The sequence below is a fragment of the Pongo abelii genome, chromosome 6 (genome assembly GCF_028885655.2).
Source record: "Pongo abelii isolate AG06213 chromosome 6, NHGRI_mPonAbe1-v2.0_pri, whole genome shotgun sequence".
Taxonomy (NCBI): Eukaryota; Metazoa; Chordata; class Mammalia; order Primates; family Hominidae; genus Pongo; species Pongo abelii.
The window spans coordinates 93,335,760-93,363,461 of record NC_071991.2 but is presented as its reverse complement, the minus strand read 5'-3'; the positions used below and the strand labels follow the sequence as shown (position 1 = coordinate 93,363,461).

The 27,702-nt window shown below is 36.5% G+C and overlaps 1 protein-coding gene across 5 annotated transcripts in view; it reads right to left on the bottom strand.

Annotated features, from left to right (window-relative positions):
- PCLO (piccolo presynaptic cytomatrix protein) overlaps positions 1-16,492 on the bottom strand; it is a 416,642-nt gene extending 400,150 nt beyond the window's left edge. For 4 of the 5 annotated variants that reach the window (XM_054559581.1, XM_054559582.1, XM_054559583.1 and 1 more), the window contains exons 1-2: positions 15,924-16,486; positions 8,382-9,996 (exon numbers count right to left, since the gene is read on the bottom strand). In XM_054559581.1, the coding sequence (XP_054415556.1) occupies positions 8,382-9,996; positions 15,924-16,171 (1,863 nt within the window). In that variant the 5' untranslated portion in view covers positions 16,172-16,486. Of the gene's footprint in view, positions 1-8,381; positions 9,997-15,923 lie in introns of all 5 variants that reach the window. The other variant, XM_024249810.2, reaches the window with a different exon arrangement.
- Positions 16,493-27,702: the final 11,210 nt, after the last annotated feature.

Below are 27,702 nucleotides of genomic sequence, written 5' to 3'. Positions count from 1 at the left end.
GATAACCAGTATAAACTTCTAACAGATTATTTACCTCTTTATCTTCAACGTAATAATATATTTGAATTATTTCTAAATGGAGCTTATATTTATCTAAACTAAGATTAAGATACCAAGAGAATTTAGTTTAGTTATAAATTAAAGATGTGAAATAGGGGAAACTGTTAGATATGTGTGCTTTCTCAAGGAATATAAACAATGAGCAAGTTAACCCTTTACTATATTCACTTACTGATCCAATAAATACTTTTTTTTTTTTTTTTTTTTTGAGACAGAGTTTCACTCTTGTCGCCCAGGGTGGAGTGCAGTGGCACGACCTAGGCTCACTGCAACCTCCGCCTCTTGGATTCAAGTGATTCCCCTGCCTCACTCAGACTCCAGAGTAGCTGGGATTACAGGCGCCCACCACCACACCCTGCTAATTTTTTGTATTTTTAGCAGAGACAGGGTTTCACCATGTTGGCCAGGCTGATCTCGAATTCCTGACCTCAGATGATCCACCCGCCTCGGCCTCCCAAAATGCTGGGATTACAAGCATGAGCCACCGCACCCAGACCCAATAAATGATCTTAATGGTGGGTATCTGCCTTCACAGCAGAACATCTGTTCCTACCAAGCTAACAATATATAACAACAGGCTTACTAGACATTATGAAAGCTGGCTCTCCAGAAAGATACCTGAAACATCTAGTCATTTAAAAGCTGAAGGTTAAAAAAAAAAAAAAAAAAAGGCTTTGGTTCTAATGATTAAACTTATGTATGTATAATAATATTAATATTACATATAATGTATATGCCTAGGTGTATATCAACACATAAATCCAGAGAATATCCAAATCATAAGAAAACAGTGCAAATTGGATCACATCAAAGATGAGAGCTAAACAAATACAGTGTTTGTAAACATAAATAATACATGTTTTTAAATGATTGAATTATATTTCTTTAATTTAATTAGAAAACTACTTTAAATAAAGGTAAATTCATTTTGTTAGAATTAGGATATTCTCACTTTAAATAGTATGAACAATACCATATAGATTATCAGAGAATTGCAAAAAACCCAATAAACTTTGTTTTCCAAAAACCATATGCATAGAATCTAAGTACTTTATTTTTTCTATTGGCTTCATGCAAACATTAGGACCAGTTAAAGCGTACATGGCTGTGACAAGCAAAGAATGAACAAAGAAACTGACCAAACTTGGCATCACAGGCTTAAAATATTTCAAATCCTCATTGTTATTTAGAATGAAAAATCCTTGACATTTCACCAAGAAGAATACCAAGGATGAAGATGTAAAAATGAAGAATCAAGTCCTTTAACCCTTTATATCATATACTTGTTTAAGCATTTGATGATTTAGAGTTTTTAAATTATACCAGCGTTAATTTTAGTTATAACATGAATTTAAAAATAAAAAAATAGTGCATAAATGTATGGCATAAAAAGTAAAAGCCTCCCTCACTACCACCAAGCCTTACTTTCTGGAATCAATCAGTATTAACTTTTGCTTTTAGTTTTTCTTGTGGTAGCCATTAGAATATCAAATAGTAGATTTTGATTTTATTTTTATATATAAATTAAAAATCTAATGTATTTTTACCTTGTTATCCAAGGTGAATTTTTTCATAAGACAACATTATACTATTACCTGTTTTTGGAATAGAAATAGCTCCTTATGCTGTGGATTTCATAAAATGCTCATTCCTCTACATTACAACAGGCAGGAGTGAAGAAAACATCTCAGAGTTATCCACACTCCTGGGTACATTCACACCCTTTCCTTCCTTAGTACCCTTACCCTTGACCCACAGCCTCAGTTAGGACTACAGCTGATTAGAATTTTAGTCACCATTAAAAATTCTAGATTGCCAAGTAACTCATCAATTTCAGACTGTAATCACCCAATAGAAGGGAGTGAGGGAACCCTACAACCCAACCCCATCCCTCTCTTGGAACATACTACAACCCTCCTCTACTTCAATTTTCTTCATAACACATTGTCATCTGTCTCACCATATGTTTTATTTATTTGTGACTCTTACTAGAATACATGCTCCATAAGGGAAGGATTTTGTCAACTTTGTTCACTCTCATATTCCCAGAGTCTAGAACATACCTGAAGTATGGTAGATGTTAAGTAAGTAAATACTTTTCTTTTGTTTTTTAACTCTATGCAATCTGGGAAAATTCTAGGTCCTTATTTTTTAGACCATTAACCGAGTTCCTTTTTTTTACCCTCAACCAGCCCATTGAAATTTGTGTATGTTAACTATACAGAAAATATCTTCTTACATATCTCTCAGGAATAGTAAGAATTTTCTTACATTCTTTGAAGAATGAATTTTTTCCTATGAGGTTGATTGTTATTTTTGTTATTGTTTCTGTCAGTTCATATATGTCATTCATGCTGTGTTATTGCTAAAATATCTAGTTAGGCTCTTAATCCACTCATAGGTAATCAACAGTTTTTTGTCTGTTTGTAGACAGTTCTGCTTCCCCATTTGTTCTCTACTTCGAATGAGAGAAAACAGGATGGCAGGGGGTCAGTATCCAAGTAAGGACAGTTTTACTCTGATGGTAATAGTTTAGGGGATTTGACTCATAGATGAGTAATGTTCTATTTGTTTTCTTTTTTGCAATACCCCATTGTGGGAGAGAAGCATCACCTCCACTTCTATTCTTCTTTTTGAAGGTCCTAGTTTTCTCATGGGAGCCCTTCCTCAGGCAGGTCACCCTTTCATTTGTGGATTAATCTCTGGCTTTAGCCTGAAGGGGTTCTTCCTATACCTTGTCTTCCCAGTGAAGATTAAGAAAGAGACCAATTGTCCTTTTGTTTCTACTGCAGTTCTGAAATTTATTCTTTCATTACTACCACATCCCACTACTGCTTTTTATATTTTTTGATTCCAAGTTAGGGCTTCTCTGAGGTCTCCTGAGTAGCCACTTGGACAGTGGTTTTCTCAGCTCTTTTTCCTTTCCATTTTCTTTCTACCTTCAAGGAATTCTTCAACATACCAACTTATGTTTTTGGAGCTCTTTCACATTTCTTGGAATGACTGTACTTTAAATCTTTTAAAAAGTGGGACTTGAAGATAGAGGAGATGAGCATTTGTGTGCTGAGTCCTCCTTTTTAAGAGGAACTGTGTGGCAGTTTTTGCTTAGAATTTAAGGTTAAAAAAAAGTATTTGTGCTAAAAACAGCAAGCAACTAAAAAGAGAACATCCTCTTTTCTAAAAGTTCTTCCAGTTACTTCACCATCAGGAATGTCTTACAGGCTTTCTCTCTCCACAGATTCCAGCCTCCTGACATTTGGCATAGCTCCGCTATTTTCTACCAGCTCTTCTGAACAACTAGAAAAATAAGATGCAATAGGATTATCCACCGAAAGGTCATGGCCAGTTAAGCCATTTAACCCAACTGAAGAATTTCAGTCATTATTTGTTTTGTTTTGTTTATTAAGTGAAGAAAGTTTATATGAAAGTTGATATATGCAAGTCAAGGAGTTTTTTGTTTGTTTGTTTTAGCTCATTAAAGGTGGCTATGGTTTTGTTAGACAAAATATCTGGCTTCTGCCAAAAGACTTATATATGTGTCATAATGACTAAAAAAAAAATGACAAGAAAACTTCACTTAAATCCATTTTAATCCCTAACATTTGGTTCATTTTCAACATTCTGAAAAGTGATGAGTCATTTTTCATTTATTATGAAATTTAATAAGAGTTGGGAAAATTACCAAACATTAGGGACAGGCCTTTAGATCTCTGTTCCTAAATATATCTTGAGTGAGGCTACATACCAAAAGAGATAAAGTAAATCAACAAACAATATACTTCTGCCTCCAATTAGAAAGCAAACGTTCAGGTTCTGTGTCAAAATGCAAGTCCAAAGAGAGGACAAATATTAGAGAGATTTATTCAATTAATGGGCCACAGGAAGAGATACTGCTATACATCCCTCTGGTCAAGGTCTAGGCATCAAAGGTCTAGGCTTGGAGCCAGTGGATTCTTAAGGTTTGTTTGGAACAGCATACATCTTGATAGCCTCCAGAGAAGGCAGTTAATTTAAAGGTGATCCTCTTCACATAGATGTTTGGGTTGCCTAAAGTGCTCATGCGTGGCAGGGTTGGGTCCAGGGGTGCTGATTCGTGAGTTTGGAACTAAGGGAGTAAACACGTCCCCTTCCCTAAAGCTTGTGGCTGAGTGTAGCTAATTATCTAGTCCTTCCTTCCTTCCTTCCTTCCTTCCTTCCTAGATCTGGTAGTCATTAGAGAGCCATGATGGTCACAAGCAAATACAGTCATAATTCTGATAGACTGGTAACAAAAAATGTTAGAGAAATTCTTCCTTTTTCAAGAAATGTTAAGTGTATCTATTTCACCCACACATTACGCAAGCAAAGAGTTACATGCATATAAACATCAAGCTGGAAAATAATAAATTCATGCAATTGTACCAAAGGATGTCCAGCTTCTGTCTCTATCTTGCATAGAAAAATTGTTTACTCAATCTGAACATTTGAGGGCAACTTGACCCAGAGTGTTACATCCTCTTTGGAAGATGCAGATTTACTTTTCCACGGATACATACAAAAGTTATGGTGTTTACACCACAACTGTGACAGAAGTGGCGGGTTGTCCCCAAAATTTCATCAAACCTTATCTCCTGTAACAGAAGCTTACAGCCTCTCTCTAGAGCTCTAACTTCTCAATTCTGACCTCCATAAAATTTAGGAGTTAGAGAAACTGGCCATTTGGTAGGCAGTATTAGAAAAGATGCCTTTCTAGAGTTCAGAATTGGAACTTTTGATTGCATTTTTTCTTATAGGAAAAAAAATCAATGAAAGTTAAAATGAAATGATATCACTAATACTATTGATCGCATGTCTTTAGATGGCTGCCTCAGCATCTAAGAATTTATGATACTGTTATCTATGTAAAAAAGAATGTACAATAAATTTAAAGGCCAAATTTGTTTCAAATATTAAGATCTTCTGTGTTGCCATATATTGCAACTTTAAAAGCACTTCATGTATCTAAAATACCTTCTCATACAAATTTTCAGTTAATCTTCCAGTGTGTCTGGCAGAGAGCATGTTATTATTATCATATGTCAAATGGTGCCATTGTAACAGAAAATGTAAATGGTTTGTCCAAGTTTATTCAGTCAATAAGGAAATGCCTTCCTTTACATAGCTAGTGAGCCTCTCTGCCTGCCCTTATGTTCCTAGATTCTTCCATGCTCATTTATGTATGTTCAAATTCTTATTATCTTTCACATACTTCACCTTTCACGAAGAGGGCTCTAATATCCCCCACTAATTGTGATGGTTTCTTCCTTTGACCCTATAACACTTCATCTCTCTTCCTACCATAGGTAAACTGATTTGGAATCCGAATGACTGGCTTCTGTTTGGGAATATACTATCTGGGTGATCCTCACAACTAAACTAACTATAGTGACTACTTGAATGCCAGTTTCCTCATTGGTATAATAGAGATGAAACATATATGTCCACAAAATTATAGGAAGTTTAATTTTAATAAAACAAAGGACTCTGTGAACTGAGAAGCCCTATACAAACTTACTTTTTTTTTTTTCGAGACAGAGTCTTGCTTCGCTCTGTTGCCCAGGCTGGAATACAGTGGTGCAATCTTGGCTCACTGCAAGCTCCGCCTCCCCGGTTCAGGCCATTCTCCTGCTTCAGCCTCCCTAGTAGCTAGGACTACAAGCACCCGCCACCATGCCCAGCTAATTTTTTGTATTTTTAGTATTGACGGGGTTTCACTCTGTTAGCCAGGATGGTCTCAATCTCCTGACCTCGTGATCCACCCGCCTCGGCCTCTCAAAGTACTGGGATTACAAGCATAAGCCACAGTGCCCAGCCCAAAGTTACTTTTTATAGAAATAAATATATAGATGTTCTTTTTATGTGCAACTTGTATTTCCCCTATGTATAGTTGAGAGAAGACTGCATATCTAACAAATATTTGATTCTCCGATAGCATTCAATAATGCTTTGTAACTAGGCATTTGATACAAATTAGTACAATGAACCATCAAATGTATATCATATTAATTGAGGTACCTTTCAAAAAGTAGAAAGCTCATCACTACCTGCTAAATGTGTAAGGCTAAACTCTGACTTCAACCTATCTCCAATCTCATTGCCCATGTCTTTTCCAACACCCTAGCTAACCTACATTTATTCTTGACTCCCTAAAATACACTCTGTACTTTTGTAGCTCCAAGTTTGGGCCCAAATCATTACACCCTTTCATGTCCTATATCTATTGAAATAGTGCCCATCCTTATATGCCCAGCTCAAATGCCATTTTCCCCATGAAGTTTTCCTTAATCTCATCCCCTGGAAATGAGCACTTTCTACTCTGAAGTCCATGATATTTATTCATATCTCTCACAGCTCTTATAACCTGGTCACATATATTATATTCTCGTGTGCATGTATTGTCTTATCTCGTGATTTTTAATCGTTAAGATCAACATTCATGTTTTAGTTATCTTTATATCTCACCAAGCATATAACAGAATATCTTCCACATAGTAGGTATTCAAATAATAACTGTCTTTCTTATATTGGATGTAGAAATAACATATACAGCTTAAATTTCCAGCTGCGTATTTCTGCCTTGTAAATTGCCACAAAACCAAGACAAATCCAAACACTATAAAATGATCATCTATCATTTGAAGTCATTATTACTTCACATTCCTATAAGGAGAGTATAATATGGGGAAAAACATATTTTGCCAAGGCTTAAAAAGCTACATATATATATGTATATATAAAAATATATGTACATGTATATATATGTATATATAAACATATGTATATGTATATGTGTATATATATAAACTACTTATAATCTGATTTCTTCCATAAGTCAAATGCAGCATATTCTTATTAATTGTAGTTTTATAAGTAAATGTTTATTTATTTGAAAAGTTAAATTACTCAATATTACTTTTGTTTAAAAAAGTAAAAGTTACTTTAGAAAACAACCAAAAGTTGACATATTTTAAATTTGCATCATTTTTCATAAGTATCCACATTAACATAAATTACCAATGATCGTCATTATTGATATTATCATGATAGATTTCATTTATAACAAAAGTATACAAGCTTCACATCTCAGGGATATTTAAATCACATAATCCTTCATTGTCTGCTGTCAGTTACATCCTGGGCTGTTTGCAGATGTAATGCACAGATAGCCCACTAACAGTTGTCCTCCAGACAGCCTAAATGATTTCTGTGACTTCTCATTAAGTAGAGGCTATTAGATCTCTTTAAAAAATGAATCCCTCATACTCTCTTAGAGCCTAAACCTCTTCTCTATTTATATGCTGATTACTACCTACTAAATGTGGAAAGCCAAAGTCTGACTCTAACCTATCTCCAAACCTCATTGCCCATTTCTTTTTACCATCTTCACTGTTTCATTTCTTAATGCCAGAGAATTTCTGAGTTTTTAAAAATGCTTTGTATCTTCTTGTCTCTTCCCCTAAAAAAAAAACTCTCAATCTCTACCTATTAAAATGCTACATTATTCCAGGCCTTTTCATGCCAAACTAATATTAATAAAGTCAGTTAACTTGCTGAGAACTACTCTTCTATCCTCAATCTGAGTAAACAAACTTGTACTCATCTATATCACAATTAACCTTTTTATAATTTGATGAGTCAGTTAGCTGTTACCCAGCTAACCCTTGGAAACATAAGGCTACCCAGATTCAAGCCTAGGAAATATAAACTGTCATCTGAGAAGTCACCCATACATTCTGAACCTGCTCTAACAACTTCTTCATTTTGTGAAATGATTTAATACTGTTATTAAGGACTCTCAACATACCCTCATTTGATATATCAGAATTACTAGCAGGGATAAGGGATGTGGAGGTTAAAAAACTATATTCAGTTTTAAGTTAAAATTGTATTCAGAATTTGAAAACATTGTCCACATTTTTTTCTAACACAAATATAAATACCATTTATGAGTACCAAAATTTTGATAGGTAGGAACACCAATGTAAAAGTCAAAGCAATATCATTGTATGCTAAATAACTGTGGGTCTTACATACAGAGTGAAATGAGTAGATGCTTAGCATCTTTCAATCAATTTAATTTGTCTTATATGTCAAATTTTCAGAAATTGTGGCAATGTTTGAGGCTTCTAGTCAGAGAAATGTTAAAAAAAAAATTACAACTGGCAGAAAACAAAACGAAGGAAGGAGGGGAGAATCCAGAGAAAGACAATGCCATCATGTCATATATGTGTTTAGTTAAGCATCATTTGTGTAAGACGATGATATGGCTGAAGAGTATGGACTCAGTGAATAAATGCACTTACCTCCGTTAAATGAGGATTGGGATTAAAACCACAGAGGCTACAGACAGTGGTTTGACACTCAGTGCATGTGTTAAAATTGGCCTTTTCTGGAACATGCAACAGAAGTTCAGTGGTATTGCAAAGCGGACAGATGGTTTTAGGGAGGCCTTGTGAAGGAGGCTGTTTTGCAGATGGAGACATTGTTGGTGGCTGCAGAGGTTTTCCAGATCCTGTTTGGCTTACTGGTTTTGTAGATTGCTGAGCCGAGGGCTTTGCTGGGCTAGGCTGTTGAGCTGAGGGTTTTGCTGAGCCAGGCTGTTGAGATGGGGGCTTTGCTGAGCCAGGCTGTTGAGCTGAGGGTTTTGCTGGGCTAGGCTGTTGAGCTGAGGGTTTTGTTGAGCCAGGCTGTTGAGGTGGGGGCTTTGCTGAGCCAGGCTGTTGAGGTGGGGGCTTTGCTGGGCCAGGCAGTTGTGAAAGAGGCTTTGTTGGGCCAGTCTGCTGGGCAGAAGTCTTTCCGGGTCCTGCCTGCTGAGCTGGAATCTTTCCTGGCCCAGGCTGCTGAACTGGAGTCTTTGCAGGCCCAGGTGCCTTAGCTGGAGACTGTGGCCCAGGTTGTTGAGCTAGGGGTTTTGGTGTCCCCACCTGCTGGGTTGGAGGCTTTGCTTGCCCTGGCTGTTGAGCTGGAGTCTTTCCAACTCCAGGCGGCTGAGCTAGGGCCTTTGGCCCAGGTTGCTCCAATGAAGGCTTCTCTGACCCAGTCGGCTGAGCTGGAGGCTTAGCAGGACCAACAGGCTGAGCTGGAGGCTTTGTTGTCCCTGGTGGCTGGACTGGGGGTTTCACTGTCCCTGGTTGTTGAGCCAGTGGCTTTGTTAGCCCTGAGGGCTGAGCTGGGGGCTTTGCAGGCCCAGGCTGTGATTTTTCATGTCCAGGCTGCTGTGCTGGAGGTTTTCCAGGAGTTGGTTGCTGAATAGGTGGTTTGGATGGGCTTTGCAGTGAGGGTTTAACTGATTCTCCCCTTACTATGTCTGCCTGTTTAGTCTGAGGCCTGGATGCATCTCGTTGAAGTGGCAATTTTGCATGGTCTGTCTGAGAAGTCTGGGCAGGACCCTGAATTGGCTTTCCTGTACCTGGAGGTTGTGATTTAATTTTTTCTGGTTGTTGAGAAGATACTGATTTGGGAGGGCCATCCTGCTGAAGTGGATCCCTACCAGGTCCTTGCTGCTTAGGAACCGGCTTGGGTGGCTGTTGTTGTGAAGGAGGTTTTGTGATTCCCTCAGGTTTTCCTTGCTCCTTCTGAACCACTTTTTGTTTCTTGGTGGTTTCTTCCTGGGATGCCTCAGAGTCTGATATCAAATCAAAAGGGTTGAATTTATTTACAACAGAGGAGACAGCACTTAAAGGATTAACCTCTGAGAGGAAGCCAGGCATCATACTAGACTTGTGCTCTTCTTTAAAATCAGTTCTGGACTTTGATTCTTTCAAGCTAATAGTGGAAGGACTCCTCCCAGGCAATTTCTGCTCTGACCTGAAAGTGTCTGTAGTTCTACTTTTACTGAGACCAGGTTGAGCTGGACGCCCAGGGTCGGGGGGTCTTCCTGATTGCTTTGGAGGATGACTACTATCCAACTCTTGTTTCCTAGAAGAGTAAAAAAAAAAAAAAAATGAAATGAAAATAATGGAAATTATTTCAAATCAAAGTAATACGAAAAACCTATTGCTTATATCTTCAAAATTATGAATGTATAAATATAACTAGAACCCATTTTTGTAGCATCCTTTAAGTGATCATAAAACTTTTAATGCTTTTTTTTCTTTCTTTAAATGGGTAGAGATTTTCAACAAGGAAGTGAAGAAAAAAAAACTTGCTCTTATGAGTGATAAAAATTAAAATATATAATTAGAAAATACTTATAATAAAAGTAATTTACCTTTGCACTTAATAGAATCTGGCCTTAAAACTTAACTAAATAAAGGTTTAAATTAAAACCTCAATAAATCAATACAAAGTCATATTATAAGGCATACATGTTCACAGAGTGTATTTTTTTCTTTTTATCAAAAGTTATGGTCTTTTGATATAAAAAAGTCTTCCAAATGCGAGCAGCATTGAGAATTAAAAATATTCATTTTTAAATGTAGGAGTCTGCTGAGACTTTTTAAAAATTTCATTTTGAGAATTTACATGAACTAAATAGGGAATACAATGTGAAATAAGGGGAGTTTCTGATAATGGAATTTACATGATGCTTTCCCAGGAATGCTAAAAAGTTTGTAATCTATTTAATTTTACTTGGGCTTCTAGTGATCCAGGTCACTGATCAGGAGAGACTGGGACACAGATGTGGGCACCTAAAATCATGACAGTCCCAGAGAGTGACTGGGGATTATCCCCATGCCTCCATCTAGAAAGGCACTATTCATCAAATATTGTCCTTATGAAACCTTACGGAATGAGAATTTCTACACTCACTATTTAGACATTCTTGAGGAACAACCCCATCTTTATTATTGAAGATCAGTGTTATCTTTTTAAAAAAATAACTAATTATTAACCCGAAATTTTTATGGGAAGTATAATAGATGCGTAAATCATCTTGAGATATATCTTGGTATCCATATATCTATCTTACTCAGTGTTTGCTACACTATCTTTTAATGCCATTGATTGATTATTAGTAATCTAATTTATTATTGACATTGAGATTAAATGTAGCAAGTAGTTAATTTTCAAGATATATCTTAATTCATAGATAAATATATAAGACGTATTTTTTAAAACAGCCTTGGAAACATGATACATTTTAAATGACTATGGTTAAATACTAAAATAGAGGAGTTTCTTATTTTTTATATATCATCTATTGTTTTAGCCAAGTCATATTAAATACAGAAACTTTTAAAATAATTCATACTTTATTGATAAAGTTGCAGCTAAAAGAATATTTTGAATTAGAATTATGGAGAAAATCAGATTATAAGTATTTTGTTTGATATATGAGGTTTTTAAATTTTGAAAAATGTTTCTTTTTAATTAAAGGAAACAAGAATAAAGAAAGTAACTTAGTAGCACCTAAAATACAATATGAGAATAAAGATTTATAGGTTCTAATTGGGTTTATCAAAATTTACCTGCTAATGAGACAGACTACAAATATTTTATTTCATATTCAATACTTCTTATGAATTAACTTTTTCCAAATTTCCTGACATAGAAATTTGAGTACAGGTCAGGATGTAAGGGATAGCAGAAAGAAGCAAAGAAGCATTACTTCTAGGTAGCAAACACTTAGAAGAAAAGAAAATAATCTATAAATGGCAATGTATGCATAAAGTGATTTTCTGGTAAAAGACAAATAAGTAGATTCTGAATTTTTGCAATTTCCTCCAAGGAAAAGTTTACAAAAATATATATATTCTACCATGTCTCTGAAGTCTTTACTTAAACAGAACTAAAAGTGTTACCCTAGTTAATTCCAATAGTTCCAAGCTAGCTCTTAAAATGGACTGCTACATATTTCCATTTGGAGAAAATCATTCTGAACATTTCTTTATAGTACACTATTCAGACCTTGACATTATTCTATAAATCTTCTATATTTACTTAATATATTGTACCATTCCCTTGAACAGCACATGCTTAGGGCTGATTACAGGTATGGCAATCCTATGAGTATTAGGCATTTTATTTAAATAACTTCCCTGTACAGAGTCCTATAAATCTAACTTTAAACAGAGTACCAAAAAAAACTACCTTAATTATAGTAAATTTTTCTCTCTTGAAAATACTACTAAACTTATTTTAATCATTGTTTTAATATTTCACTTAATCCATCATATTTACAAAACAACAAAAAAAACTTCATGAATGTCAAATATTTGTGATAATCAGAAACAGCAGAATTGAAAGCAAGCTGCTTGCACCAGGAATTATAATTGCATGTACTTCCTACAAATATAAGTTGTAGTTTACTATAGAATCCCCATCAGAAAATAGGCATATAACCCTAAAGACTGTCTTATAATTTAAATTTCGTTTTAGTTGATATAACTATGTAAATAAAAGTAAAACACAGAGATCTTTGAGTGGGAAATGGAAAGAAAATCAGGAGAAAAAATTGTCAATACCAAACAAAAATGTAAAGGTGCTGTTGTCTTTTGGTGAAATTTTGTTAGGCATAACAGTTTTACTGCTAAAAAGAAAAGTGATTAAAATGCAATCTCTGCCTTGTATACTAGACTGTGAACTCCTAGAGAGAGAGAGGATATATTTCACTTATCTTTGCATCATTAGAACCAAGCCTGGCAACTAGTAGCTGATCATTAATATTTGATGAATTAATGAATAAGTGGATAATTAACAATGAGTGAACCAAGGAATAAATATATCATGTATTCATTTTACTTTAATGTTTCTTGAATTGCTTTCACTTAAAATTCTTCTACAGGCCTTCTGAGATATAAATGGATAAATTCCATATTCTTTTTAGAACCTGGATTTGGCCTGTACCTTTAGGAAGAAGCCCAGTAGGGGAGGCTGAAAGTAGTAAAGAAAATAATCAGTTCAGTCAGAATTCTTATTAAATATTCTACTAATGAGAGAAATTTTTTCAATAAAGCCCTTCTCATATGATATATCTGTAACTGTAAATAGAATGAGTAGAAAAAGTAATGAAATTGCACTTCTCTGGGTCTACAATGAATAAAAAATCCATGAATATTTCATTTGTAACCTGTCTTCTACTGCTAGCTTGTAACTACCTATATTTAGTACTACACCTCCCTTTTCATTTTACTATTGTCATTCTTAGATTAGAATTTTTCTTTCAAATGTTAGCAGAAAACAAAATATTTCCCCTAAGATGAGGAAAACATACATGCAAATGTAGGAATGTAAAAGCATCTGAGATAATAAAATCTTTTATAAATGGAACACAACAAGCAATGACACTTGACAGTGCTGAGTCACATAAAATTTTATAATATTAGAAATATAAGCAACTTTGGGACTATCTGTTAATTTTTATATATTATATAAATAAATGAATATCTATGCATTTATGCTCTAAGTCCCAGGATATAGGGACTAAGAGAAGCTAAGTGACTAATTCAAGGTCATAAAACTAGTTAGTCACAGAAATCTGGTATCCTCACTCCTGGTTTGTGGGCAGAGGAGGTGGTTTAGACTCCATTGAACTGATTTTTCCACATGTAAAAGAAAACTGCCACATCAAAATAACCCAAAAACAATGTACAATTCAACAATTTGTCTGTAGCCATCAGTGACAGTGTCACCCATTGCTGATACTGATATTACCACTCTTTATATTTGTAGGGTTCCTGTAAATTACAACTCAAACAAAAACATTCATGTCAACTTTTAACTGATCCTCAATGGACTCTCTAAGACAGGTAAGATAGCTATTATTAGCCTTATTTAAAGGCAGGGAACATGAGACACATTGATTGAGAAGTATTTGTAATTTGCTATGAATTGGTTAAAATCAATAGGATAAAAACCCATGCTCTCAATCTTTATTTTTAAAATTCTATGTTCAATTCACACCACTTAAATGCTTAAAACTTCAAATCATTTGTGTATGCCTTCCTATATTAATTAAATTTACATAACTCTATAACTTTAAAAGTCTAAGTGATAAACCACATGTTTCTTTGGTAATCATATGTAGGGAAAATAACTTTAAAAAAGTTATGTACCTTTTATAGAAATCTTTCAGTAAAATATAAGAGTAAGTTGCAAAGGTCAGAAAATTATTGTTTATTTTTTAGTATTTGGATGAAGTTTTCACCAATACTGTTTGGGCCACACACTAACTATTGGTAAGATTTCCACCATAATAAAATTATCAATAGAGAGCTTTAAAAGTATACTATCTGATACAAATACTGCATGAAGCAACAGTGTTATAGGTGGAAATAATGTTTCTCAGCCACCCTCTAAACAGAAGAAAAGTTAGAAATCTAGAAATAAAAGATCTCACTGTAACTGGTATTGGTAACCAGCATGATAGACCTGTTGCTTGTGCCTCTTAGGAAAAAATATAAAAGATCTGGCATACAGTTCTAAAAGGCTAATAAAAGTATCATACCTTGTTATTATCCTGTGAAAGTCTAGTGAATGAACACTAAATTTTTTTTCTAGTCAAGTTTTCATCAAGTAGAGGAAAACAGTACATATCATAAACTGGATAAGAGAACAAGAAAGTTTTTCCAAATAGCCCCATAGAGTACTAGTTTAAAAACACAAAAACATATTTAACATAAAGTGGCTAGTTTTCACTAGTACTAGTGGTTTCAAGATAAACAGACTTTTTACCTTGTAGGTTTTAAGCATTTAAGATTTTATGTGAAAATATTGTCACTATCCATAAAACATTTTACATTTCTCCTATAATTATCTGGCAAAATTATGCTGACGTGATAGTGACTAAGTTAATTTTTTTTTCTTTTATAAAGTGGAGGATAAGGATCTACACCTATATATCCAGTTCTTTCGTGCTTACAATATCTCAAATGAAAATTGTAGGTTTGCCTTCAGTTGTCATAAAAGAGGAATTGTTTCAGGACCACGGACAGAAAACTGTTCTCTACTAGAGGGTGCGAAGTTAAAGGGTTTGTTTACAATAAGAAAGGCAAAGCAGGCACAATGATTATACCCTCTTAGTACTCTAATTAGAAAACAACTAATCTATTGGGATGAAGGAAAATGGAGAGTTACAGGCGGAAATGAATATATTCATATTACTGATTAGCTCTTATACTTGCCTATGCAAGTTGCCATTTATTTGCTTTGTTTTTAAAAGTATGTATTGAAAATTATTTTCTAATGTAATAAAATTCACATGTTCTTCCCTAAACTGAAGGCCACTTTTGCATAAAACAGAGCAGTGGCTTAAAAATAGCATATGCTAATTTAGAAATATATGTACAGCACCTGCTCTGCTGTGACCAAACCATCTGTTTAATGCCACACATATTTTAGGGTTCCTCAATGAATATAAAAGGTATATTCATTCTATTCCTTCTACCTAAACAGCTTCTGCTCTCCTCTGGGGGTGGGGTGGCAAGAGAGGACAAATCACCTACAAGGGGATTAAAGTTACAGAAATATTTAGACATCATTCACAGAGAAAAAGACCCCGCAATGGCCAAGAGGTTTAAACAGAGACAGGTAAACACCCAGCTCTATCCATTTCCTAACACGTCCGTGTTGTATTAATGGAAGACTTCCAGATTAGTAAAACACTGGAGGGCGTCTCTGCACGCCATCCTAGAGGGGAAGGGCTCCAAAAGGCCAAAAATCACAACCTAAAATCACAGTTCCAAGAATGTAACCCTTGACTATCCCACCAGAAACTCTACAATGCATCATTTTTATTCCGCCCATCAGAAGGCTTAGGATCTCTCTATGGCCACCCCACTGGGGAGAATAAAATGAACGGAGGCGACATATATGTACCGCCGTGCTGGCACATACGGGCTGGCACATATGTGCACGGGAAGCTGTACATATATGCCCGGACATATACATCATGCTGTGCATGCCTGTGCATGGAAGGCGACTCCGCAGCGGCCGGGGGGACGCTTCCCTTGGGCAGCCCCTGCGCCCTTGACATGACAGCGGCGATCTGTCTCCTCTCCTCTTCGCTCAGCTGGCTCAAATCCGCCTCCATGCCGGCCGGGATCGCGGTGTGCGAGGGGCTCCCCGCCCCGCTAGCTCCTCCTCCAGCCGCTGCGGCCGCCGCCAGCCCTTCGGGGAGCCCTTCCCCTTCCAAGCTCGCCTCGTTGCCCATGGCTCAGGGAGACTCGGGGCCGCCGCGCTCCCTCCTCGCGCCGCGTCCCAGTCGAGAAGCCCACGGCCAGGGGAGCAGTCAGAGCCGGGGTCCGCCTCGGGGCGTGCAGGCAGCCGAGTCCCTGGACTCCGGACCAGGCACTGCCGCCCGGAACGCCAGGCAGGGGTTAGTCCCGCTCGCAGGTAACGCCCGCTGCCGGTGCCTCCTCCATGTTGGACAGCGCCAGGCAACCTTTGCAGAAGACGCCTCCCGGACGCCGCCTCGGCGCCCCGAGCCGGGGAGAAGCAGATCTGAGCGGTGCCACCCGGGCGCCGTCCGCCCCTCCCACCGCGCACCGCCTCCTCGCCCGCGCCCTCTCAGTGCGCAGGCGCCTCTCGGAACAGGTGATGCCCGCGGCCCACGCCCACCCCATCCTGCGTCGGTCCGGATCCTTCCTCGCTCTCAGCACCGATTTAAAGGAGCCCAGTGAACGCTCGGCTAAAAACAGGGAAGAAACAAGCGACGTTTCTTTCAGGCATATTTCAGGATGCCTCAACTTGAGTTTTAGCTTACTAAACTCCTAGATTTAAAGGGGGCGGGAGGGGCAGGAGAGGAAATGTCTGTTTTCAGCTTTGGCTCCTGGGATTTGTAGTTTCATTTATTTTCTTTAAAAGAAGGTTTTAAAACATTCTAGGAAAGGGTTCAAGTAACTGAAGATTAGCAGGAGAAACCCTGATACCTTTAGGCACATTTCCCAAGGGAGCTAAGAATGGCTCTTTTCATTTAGAACTTTCACAGAACAATTCGATTGTTAATTAGATTATTTAAAATGATACAATATTAGTAAGCAGCTAAGGTTTTGAGTGCTTATAACTAGTTCCCTAAAGGGAGGGACTACACAATAATAAAGGATTATGGGAAGTTGTGGACGTGGGGTTCTGCAGTAATATCGAGATTGTGAAAAGTTAAAATGTTTTAGTATGAAATTTTGAAAACATGATTTTATTCCCCCGCCCCTTTTTTAACAAATGTGGACAGAAGAACCTCACACAGTTCATTTAATGTGTGACTGTTAAGTTACAGTCACACAATTGGTTAGCAGCACGTTATCATAATAACCACTTTTTCAGACCCACTTTCGACTGTCACTCCTACACTTTTCTTGCTGTTACATTTCTTAGACGGGACTGTTCAGCACTGAATCTGCAGCCTCAATGTTGTTACCTACCTTTCCTCAGAATGTGAACTTAATGTCTCAGCTGTTGAGGTTAGGTAACAATAGAGAATGAATAAATAAATCAAACAGAAACGAATAAGTTGCTCAGAAAGTAAGTCCAGGTTTTTGCAATAATCATTACATAGTTCGATCTTCTACCTTCCAAAGTAAATTTGTAGTTTTACAGTATAAAAGCACCAATAATTACAACTGATTTTTAAAAAATGACAAAAATAATGCAGTCTCTTATGAGGGAACCAAATGCTAACATCTTTTGTAACAAATGCCGAAAAAAATGACATAGTGTGTATTAATACCCCTAACTGCTTTTGTGTGTGATGTAATGAGTAATAAAACTCAAGCTATTCTCATCCTTTGTATGTTTAAAAGTCCATGCATTTTCGTGTATGTATGAATGTATATACTTGTATAACTATAGACAATATGGCTTATAATTTTTATATAGGTGCATATGAAGGTCTTTAATTAATATTCCTTCCTAATAGAAGGTGAGAGAGGATTGTGTTCATTCAGTGGAGCAAGAACCTGCAGTGGCTTAAGATCCAACGCTTCATTTTTTGTTAAGGCTGAGTTGCTTCTGAATTGCTGCTCTCAGCCATTTTTGTTAGCTCTACTTTAAAGTGGGATTTACAGCTAGAGGGGAAGAAATTCAAGTAAGGTTACAACTGATTATAAACTGGCTTCTCAATTTTGAGAGAAAAATCATGAGAAGTATTTTAGTGAAAAGTTTGATAAATTTAATTTTGAATTCTTAATATCTGAAACATCAATTTTTTTCCTTTATACTTAGTCCAAAGTGTATCTGTAATTTAAATAAAAGAAAAACTCGTATTTAGAATTGTTCCTATAGACATATAATGTATAAAATATTAAGTAATAAAATTAGTTTTGTCACTTTACAATACTTGTAAATCGAAAAATATTAATGTCATGAAGTTATAACTTAGATGATCAGCATTATTTATTCAACCATTTTATAAATGGACTTTAGAATTTAGAACCCACTCTTTGGAGAAAGGGTACACGTGTGCATGTCTTATACTTCAGGTTTTTTCTGTTGACGATGTCTGGTTTTAAATCCTAGCTCTGCATTCTTATAGCTATTTGGATTGGTAAGTCATTGACTTTTCAGATGTTGAGGTTCCTCAACTGTAAGAACAGAGAAAATAATACTACTAACATTACTACCTCTCAGGTTTGTTGTGACAATTAAATTAGAAAAAGATGTGAATGCACTTGTAAACTAGAAATATATTATCAGAATGTGGTATATGGTTACCAGGCTAGCCTGGGAAATTACTGAGTCTTCCATGCTCTGAAGAAGCCAAGGAGGTGGGACACATGGAGAGAGGATCCTAGCTGCCTCGGCTTCATCCATCTCAGCTGAGGCTTTAGTGAGACCACACCCCCCCCCCGACCCTTAGCACAACCTACCCCAGCTGAGCTACCTACTGGCTACAATCACATCAATGAACCCAGTGAGACCAGCAGAAGAACTGCACAATCAACTGAAAGAATCAGATAATTAATAATAATAATGATAATAATAAGATGCTTTTTTAAGTCAATAAGATTTTTTGGGGGGGCTAGTTAAGCTATATAACTGATATTCCAGGTTTTGCACATTATGATTATGCATAAGCCTTCAAAGTTTCCCTTCACTCTTTTAGTGACTTTTCTCACTTACTGTCCAGCTGCACTTGAGTTGTTTGTTCAAAATTTCCAAATACCACCCTTCTAACCTATAAAGTGGAAAAGAACACAATTATCTTGAATACTTATATGCGTGTTTCGTGAAAGGCTCAAACAAGAAAGTATATATGAAGATGACCTTTAAACGATGTAGCATTACCCAGACGTAAAGTTATGTAAGAAATGGAAGATTTGGCATGGCCCGGTGGCTCACACCTGTAATCCCAACACTTTGGGAGGCCTACGCGGGCAGATCACGAGGTCAAGAGATCAAGACTATCCTGGCCAACATGGTGAGACCTTGTCTCTACTAAAATACAAAAAATTAGCTGGGCGTGGTTGCATGCCCTTGTAGTCCCAGCTACTCGGGAGGCTGAGGCAGGAGAATCACTTAAACCCGGGAGGTGGAGGTTGCAGTGAGCTGAGATCACACCACTGCATTCCATCCAGCCTGTGAACACAGCAAGACTCCATCTCATTAAAAAAAAAAAAAAAAAAAAAAAGAAAGAAAGAAAAGAAAGGGAAGATTTATTTATAAGAATTTTCTGAGGAACACCAATGTATTTATTTGAGAATTCGTTTGGAGTCAGGTGACACTCTCAAGGTCCTATTCAAGAGGATTAGACTATAGGTTTACATCCCTGGGTAAAATGCTTGGGGTCAGAAGTCCAAAATTATTTGTGGATTTTACAAAGTTAATATGATATACTGTACATTATATAATAGTACTTTTAATATTTATCCAGGAAAACCTGTTAATAGTCACATTAACCTCTAAAGGAGTTAAGATGAAATCAACTAGAAGATGCTCGGTTTTTCTGAGCCTGGTGATAGATTGGAGTTCATATATATAGAGAGAGATGGAGTTTTGCTCTCCTTGCCCAGGCTGCAGTGCAATGGCGCGATCTTGGCTCACCGCAACATCCACCTCCCGGGTTCAAGCGATTCTCCTGCCTCAGCCTCCAGAGGAGCTGAAATTACAGGCATGCACCACCACACCTGGCTAATTTTGTATTTTTAGTAGAGACGGGATTTCTCCATGTTGGTCAGTCTGGTCTCGAACTCCTGACCTCAGGAGATCTGTCTGCCTCAGCCTCCCAAAGTGCTGGGATTACAGATGTGAGCCACCGCACCCGGCCTGGAGTTCAGATATTTTTAAAACAGCATGGGCTTATTTAAGTGTTCTGAAGAATAAAGATAAAACAACTTGAATTGGTAAAGTAGCATGAATTGGAGGACAAAAGTAGAGAAATCTATAAGAGAAGGAGGGGACTTGATGCCACTTATTTTTGAAAAGGGAAAGAAATGTTCCCACTGCTAGCTCCATTGGCAATATGGCCTACGGGACTTTGTAGGACCAACATGTCAGTGAGGCTGCAAGATGTTTTCTGTGGACTGTGCACTGTAAAGCCCTGCCTCGTCTGTCTCATGCAAAGGCAGGAATGTCTTTGTTGCTTAAGTGTTTGTACATTGTGATGGTTAATTTATGTGTCAATTTAACTGGGTTATGGAGTGCCAGACATTTGGCTGAACATTGTTTTTGGGTGTGTCTGTAAGAATCATTCCAAATGAGATTTAGCATTTGAATCTGTGGATTTAGCAGATTGCCCTCCCCAATGTGGGTGAGCATCATCCATCCTATTGAGGGCATGAATAGAACAAAAACAAAAAAAAAAGCAGAGGGAGGGAGAATTTTTTCCTTTCTGCTTGACTGCTTGAGCTGAACATCAGTCTTCTGCCCTTAGACTTAGATTTACATCATTGATCACCCAACCTCCGGGTTCTCAGGCCTTCATGCTCCAATTGAATGATATCATCAGCTTTCCTGGGTCTCCAGCTTGCAGATGGCAGATCATAAGACTTCAGCCACCATAATTATGTGAGCCATTTTCTTATTTTATAACATACGTGTGTGTGTGTTTATACACATATATATGTGTGCATATATATATATTAGATATAATGAAAGATCCATATACATACATATCCAAATATATAGACAGATAGATGATAGATAGGTAGATAGACAGATAAATAGATATAGGTATATTTCTCTCCATCCGATTGGTTCTGTTTCCCTGGAGAACTTTGACTAATAATATGTGCATGGGTTCCTTGAGAAAGGATGGGATGAGAGTTCAAGGCATGGAAAGAGTGCAGGGCTTTATAACCATTTAAATACACGTTAAAAATATTTGCAATATAGATATCATGTACATACACAGGAACTGAGAGAAAAAAGACATCTGATGTATATGTTTAGTCATTATCATATGTACTAAAATGTAAGGTTTATTATGGTTTTCAGAAGGCCCCATAATTTTCTCATATGTTAATTACAACCTAATAATCTTTCAGGTATGTTCTTATCAGCAGTGTGAAAACAGACTAATACACTCATTGACCTCCAAACATACCATTCGAACCTCTTCTTTAGTTCTGCTCTTCATCAACTTGGCAGGATTGTCCCCTTTCCTCTATCCATCTGTGCATTTTTCAAAGCCAGGCTTAAAGCCTATTCACCACAGTCAGAACTTTCCCTATTCTGAAGCCACTATTATTTTCAATTATAGTTTGAGAATATTATTATTTATTTAATATTTATTTACAGATCATGTTGCTTTATTTGCTTAATTGTTTTCAGTACTAATTTCTTAGAATGATGCAAAATATTGCTGTTTCTTTCGCAATACCATCACTACCTAGTGCACATAGTGAATGCTCAAATCAACAGACATTAAATGCATCGCTTAGTGATCAGTCTTCAGGTTAAAAGTGTAAATAATGCAAAAACTGCAATAGGTTGTTTTGTAGAGGACATCTATAAAGGGAAAATAAAGGAATTCTTTTGTTATGATTAAGGAATTATCTTTTATAATGATACAATTTTAACCTATACATATTATATTACATTTAATATATTACAAGACCCTCTGTTAAGTATTTTATCAATTTTATCTTAATTCTTCTGACAATCTTGTCATGTAACTATTGTTTTGTCCATTTTAAAAATTAAAAAGTTGAGATTCAGAAAATTTATTTACATTTCTTTAGTTCATTTAACCAGTAAATGACAAGAGAGAACTCAAACTTAGCTTAACAAGAATCTAAAACCTACTCCTTTCTCCCTTTTATTAAAATGCCTCCAATTTCTAATAGGAAAAGATAGTCCTGCTAAAGAATGTATAGACCCACGGGATGGTACTTCTTGCGGCTACTTTTAGGGCTTGATAGTGCGTTAAGTATATTGGAAATGTATATACATTTTTAACAAGCTGTCTAAAACATATAATAATAATTGGAAAATGACACATAGTACTTTAACTATTTAAGAAATATTCCATGCAGCCAAAAAGAAGAATAAAAAATAAAGATATTAATATGGTTTGGCTGTGTCCCTACTCAAATATCATCCTGAAATATAGTTCCCATAATCCTCACATGTCATGGGAGGGACCTGGTGGGAGTTAATTCAATCTTGGGGACAGTTACCTCCATGCCGTTCTTGTTAAAGTGAGTGAGTTCTCGTGAGATCTGATGGTTTTATAAGGGGCTTTTCCCTGCTTTGCCCTGCATTTCTTCTTGCTGCTGCCCTGTGAAGAAGGGCATGTTTGCTTCCCCTTCCACCATGACTGCAAGTTTCCTGAAGCCTCCCCACCCCTGTGGAACTGTGAGTAAATTAAACCTCTTTCCTTTATAAATTACCCAGTCTTGGGTATTTCCTTATAGCGGCTGAGAATGGGCTAATACAGATGTTGAAAAAAACGCAATAATAAAACTTCTCACTATTCTAATTTCATAATATTATTCATTAAAAATATTATTATCAATTTGCCATGTTTTATTTGCACTTAGGGTTAGATATCTTTGCCTCAAGTCATAGAGCAATAATTTTATCATTCATCATTTCAGGAGCCATTTGGGGAATGTTTAATTTTATGCCAACCAAGTTCTAGATTTGCTAGGTTAACTGTTGATGAGTAAGCACCAAGGATGGAAGATATTTTATATAATTCTGCCTGAGGCTTCCCATGTCTTTCCCCACTCAACTTACTGCTCACGTAGAAAGATCAGTGTCAGCTGTTGGCAAGATGGTCCATAATCTGTCTGTAATAATAATATTTCATGTTTTCTAATGGCCTTCATTGCAGGGGTCTCAAACTTTTGAAACCTGATAACCATGTAATACTGCAGTAACCATGGTTGGTTTTACAAACTTTTAAACTGTAGAAGTGAAGCAATGATCCATTCTCCAGCATAACTCTTGAGTCACTTACACTTGCCACTAGAGAAGTTTCATTTTTCACACATTTTATCTCATCATTCATCTCATAAGGCCAAAGACATACCAATCACAGATTCAAAAGCTGAGCCCTTCAAAGAAAAAAAATGATTGTATCAATATAATAAATGACACTCCAAGATAGATCATCAAGGTCTTATTGATTTTATTGCAATTCTTGGCAGGAAGTGGTGGCTATTTTTAATCATAGATAGTAAAAGACTCAAAGAGAAGCTGTTCTAGAGATTTTCCATAGAAGAAAGGTTCTTTCTGAAGTGATGAATATAGTTTCTTTCTAGGCATTTGTATTTTCATTCCATTCTCAAAGACAACCTGAGGAAAGATGGGACATCTACTGTCAGAAACACGGCCGTACCTTACAGCTTACCAGTTGGCTTTAGGTGGCCAAGAAGCAGACATCCTGAGGAAAGATGGGCCATCTACTGCCAGAAACATGGCCGTACCTTACAGCTCACCAGTTGGCTTTAGGTGGCCAAGTAGCAAGACTTGGAACTCTGTCCCTTGCCTGCTTGCCCATCTCCCTTGCCAGTTAGTGATGATCTCCTAGTTTTGTTCAGCAGGGCAGAATTCCTTCATGCAGCAACTATTTAAACCACCTACTACTATGTGCTGATGCTAGAGGTATAGTGGGATGCAATAGAGACCTGGTTTCCGTGCTTAGAATTTATATTCTAGTAGGGGAGACAGACTTTTTAAAAAATATTCCATCTTTCTGGGAAGAGTAGGTTCTTGGACCTTCCACATAAGCATCTAAGAGTTTGTAGGAAAACAGACTATCAAACCTGACCCCAGACCTACTGCTTCAGAATCTGCATTTTAACAATATCCCCTGGTGATTCATGTGCACCTTACAGTTTGAAATAAATAATGAAAAGAATGAACTCTAAACTAGATCAGTGAGGATGGGTAAGGAGAGGTATTGATGGAAGAGTAGATGTTATATATTCTGATTTTAGAGGCCTTAGACTGGATAAACAGACTGTAGTTTGTAACTTAAGTACCCGGAAAGTGCTGCTTCAACATACTTTTTCAATCCTAATCAGCATACACAAAGCTGATTAGGAAACAGAAACAATATTATGTAACTCTTTTTTCCCCTGTATGCTATTGGCTTAGTGAATGTGGGCATTTAGACTGGGCATATATTTGGTTATACTGGAGTTGTAACTGGAATTCCGTATTTGAGCCTGGAACTGGTCCTTATTCTGCTGAGCATATTATAAGATAGAGTCTTTTTGAGGTGTGATGAGCAAGGCTAAATATAGAAGATAATTCAACAATGTTTTAAAACCTAGAAATTTTTATGCTACTCTGATAAATGTCAATGTCACCTTAAGCATGAAGATAGGCTATTAAAACATTTCACAACTTCTTTTTATCACCTATTAGTTTTCTGACAATACTTTACTGTAATTTGTTCCCAAAACATTGATTATCACATGCAGAGCCAATATTGAAACACAATTAAATTTAAATTTAAAACAAACGAAAACAGGAAGGGAACAAAACTTTGAGTTTAATAAAGGGAGAAAAAATCATCTTGAGAATTGGGTTTAGGCAAAAGTGTTTGGGAAGTTTTAGAAATCCTTATTAAGGTATAGGTCAGGATAATATGGTGATCACATGTCCATTTCCCCTTCAGAAGTAACTAGAGATGAGAAGCCAAGTGCCAGGGGACTTAATGTGTTCCATGGATGTGTTTTGTCCTCCTCACACAGTAATTTTTTATGTGCTATATTTTTAAATTGGCAGATTGCCCATTACAAATTATAGATTTCTTATTTCTTTGGAAAAATGAAGTCTGACGCACCAAGTACATTATTACTTGGCAACAACCAACTGCAGTTGGGTAGCAACCTTCTCCTTTAAACCTGCACCCACCTGGCTTCTTAATTTATGTTCATAGCCTGACTTCTGCAGTCATTATGTATTTGACTGTTCTACAATCTCCGCTTCTCACCAAGGGAGGACGCAATCTTTCTACCAGTTAGAAATATCTAGCTAGGGCTTACAAATTTCATAATTGATTTTAGTCCTGTCTGCTGAACTACATTTTTAAAAGACACAGGACAAGATACACAATATATTATAGACTTCAGCCACATTTTCTTCTTTGCATCTCCACTAATTCCTATTATTGATTTTCCTTTGAGCACATTGGTTTGTGTGCCTGAATTATAAGTAGTGACAGGTTGAACTTCCTCCACTCCTGTATGTGTCAGAGTTGCAATTAACAATCATGTAGGTCGGATAATAGTGATGACAATATAAAGGAAAAAAAAACTTCCTCCTAACTTAGTGTCAGAGGTTTTCTGTAGTGAATATGTTCCTTTACCTACAAAGAATATTTGCTTTCAAAATAATTTCTAATAAATGTCATATGTCAACTCACTTTCCATGTAACTATTTCTATTTCCAGAAATCTGTTTAAGGTCAAGAACTAACATTAGTTACTCTTCTTTTATAAGCCTTTGTCGATGGCGTTCATAAATTCTACAGGTCTTACTAACTTTCAGAAGAAGTTAGCAATATTTTGAAATCCATTATAGATAATCTGAAAGATTAACATGCCTTACATCTGACCATCAATTTGATACTAATATAAAATTCTATTCAACCTTTCAGGCCCACAGTACATTTTTAACTTGTTTCAGAAAAAAATATGGCCCAGGCCAGAGTATGTGAGTCACTTGAGATACCTTCCTTTACTGACAGCTTTTAAGTTATATACCCTACAGTCTCTACTACAAACATGCCCTTCCTAATTATTTTCCTCTTGTCCCTCACGTGAACCTCCTTTTCCCTCCCAAGATATATCTCATATTACCTCTTTGTGATGTACAGACATTCCCTAGCATTTGTATTCTCACCCCTTTCCAGTCTATTCAAATCCTACCCAAGTTTCATGGACCTTCTGAAATGCACATCCTCCATAAAATTATTCCTGCTCATTCCACCTCTGTGATTCAATCATTTGGCAAATATCATGTGCTAGATTGAAATATTATTTATCTTATCAAGGAAATATGTTTTAATACCTTTAGCAATATGCTTACAAAGATGTCCTATATTCCATGTGTTTTTTAATCCAATAAATTACTTTTCATAAGAAAAACTCATAAATATCCATCAGTGGCTAACCTAGTTCTGAGATCTAATAGCTTAAATCAAAGATCCAATATCATCAAATTTTCTCTCTCTTGAGTATCTTTCCCATCAACAGACAAGCATGTTTCTAGTCCCAGTATGTTTTTTAAAATTTTCTCTTGACCTTATTTCTCCCTCCAGCTACAGCCTCTCTCTGTTCCTCTTTGTAGCTGAATTGATGCTCTTATTCAGATTGAAATGTCCAGCCCATATGATATTTAATACTCATATAAAAATTAACATGTCCAAAATCAATACTGGTTTCCACTCCTGACCCCAAACTTGCTATTCCATTTCCACATATCATTTAATAGTAATTTCACCCCTCTCATTGTTAAAGCTAGATATTAATATATTGGGATCATTTTAACTTGTCTTTCTCTTATACAAAATAGCTAATCCAGTGGGAAAGCCTATTGTCCCCAACTTCAAAATTTATCTGGAATCCAAATGTGTCTCATCTCTGACACTGCTATTTGACTATTTAATCCCACTTGAATAATTTCAATAGCTTACGTCTGGTCTGCCAGCTTCCACTCTTGCTCAACTTTAGTGTATCTAGTCTCTACACAGTAAGTAACCAGTGTGATGCTATCAGATCATGTCAACTCCTCTGCCTCAAACTCATCCAATGGCTTCCCATCTCAATAAAAGGAAAAACCAAAGATTTTGCAAATCCTACAAAGTTCCATGTGATCTTAAACCCACCCACTTTTACTTCTAGTGCTCTCTTCTTTGCTCACATTCTTCCAGCCACGTTGACCAATGTAGTCTTCTTTAAACATACCATCTATGCTTATGCCTCAGGGCCTTTGCACATGCCATTCCCTCTGCCTGGAATACTTTTCCTTCCTATAAGCATATAACCCCCTTTAGGCCTTTGCTCATCAGTAGTTAGTGTCAGCATCACCTTTTCAGTGAGAATTTATGTGAACAGTCTCTTTAAAATGTTAACCCCTACCCACCTTAGCATTCCCTATTATCCTCATTGCTTTATTTGTCTTCACATCACTTATCTACATCTGATATAGTATTTGTTTTACTTATTTTGTCTTCCCAACTGGAATGTAAACGAGGGATTTATCACTAATCCTCAGAATGGTGGCTCACATGTAATAGGTATTCAGTAAATATTTTCTGAATGTAAGAATAGTTAAATGAATGAATGAATAA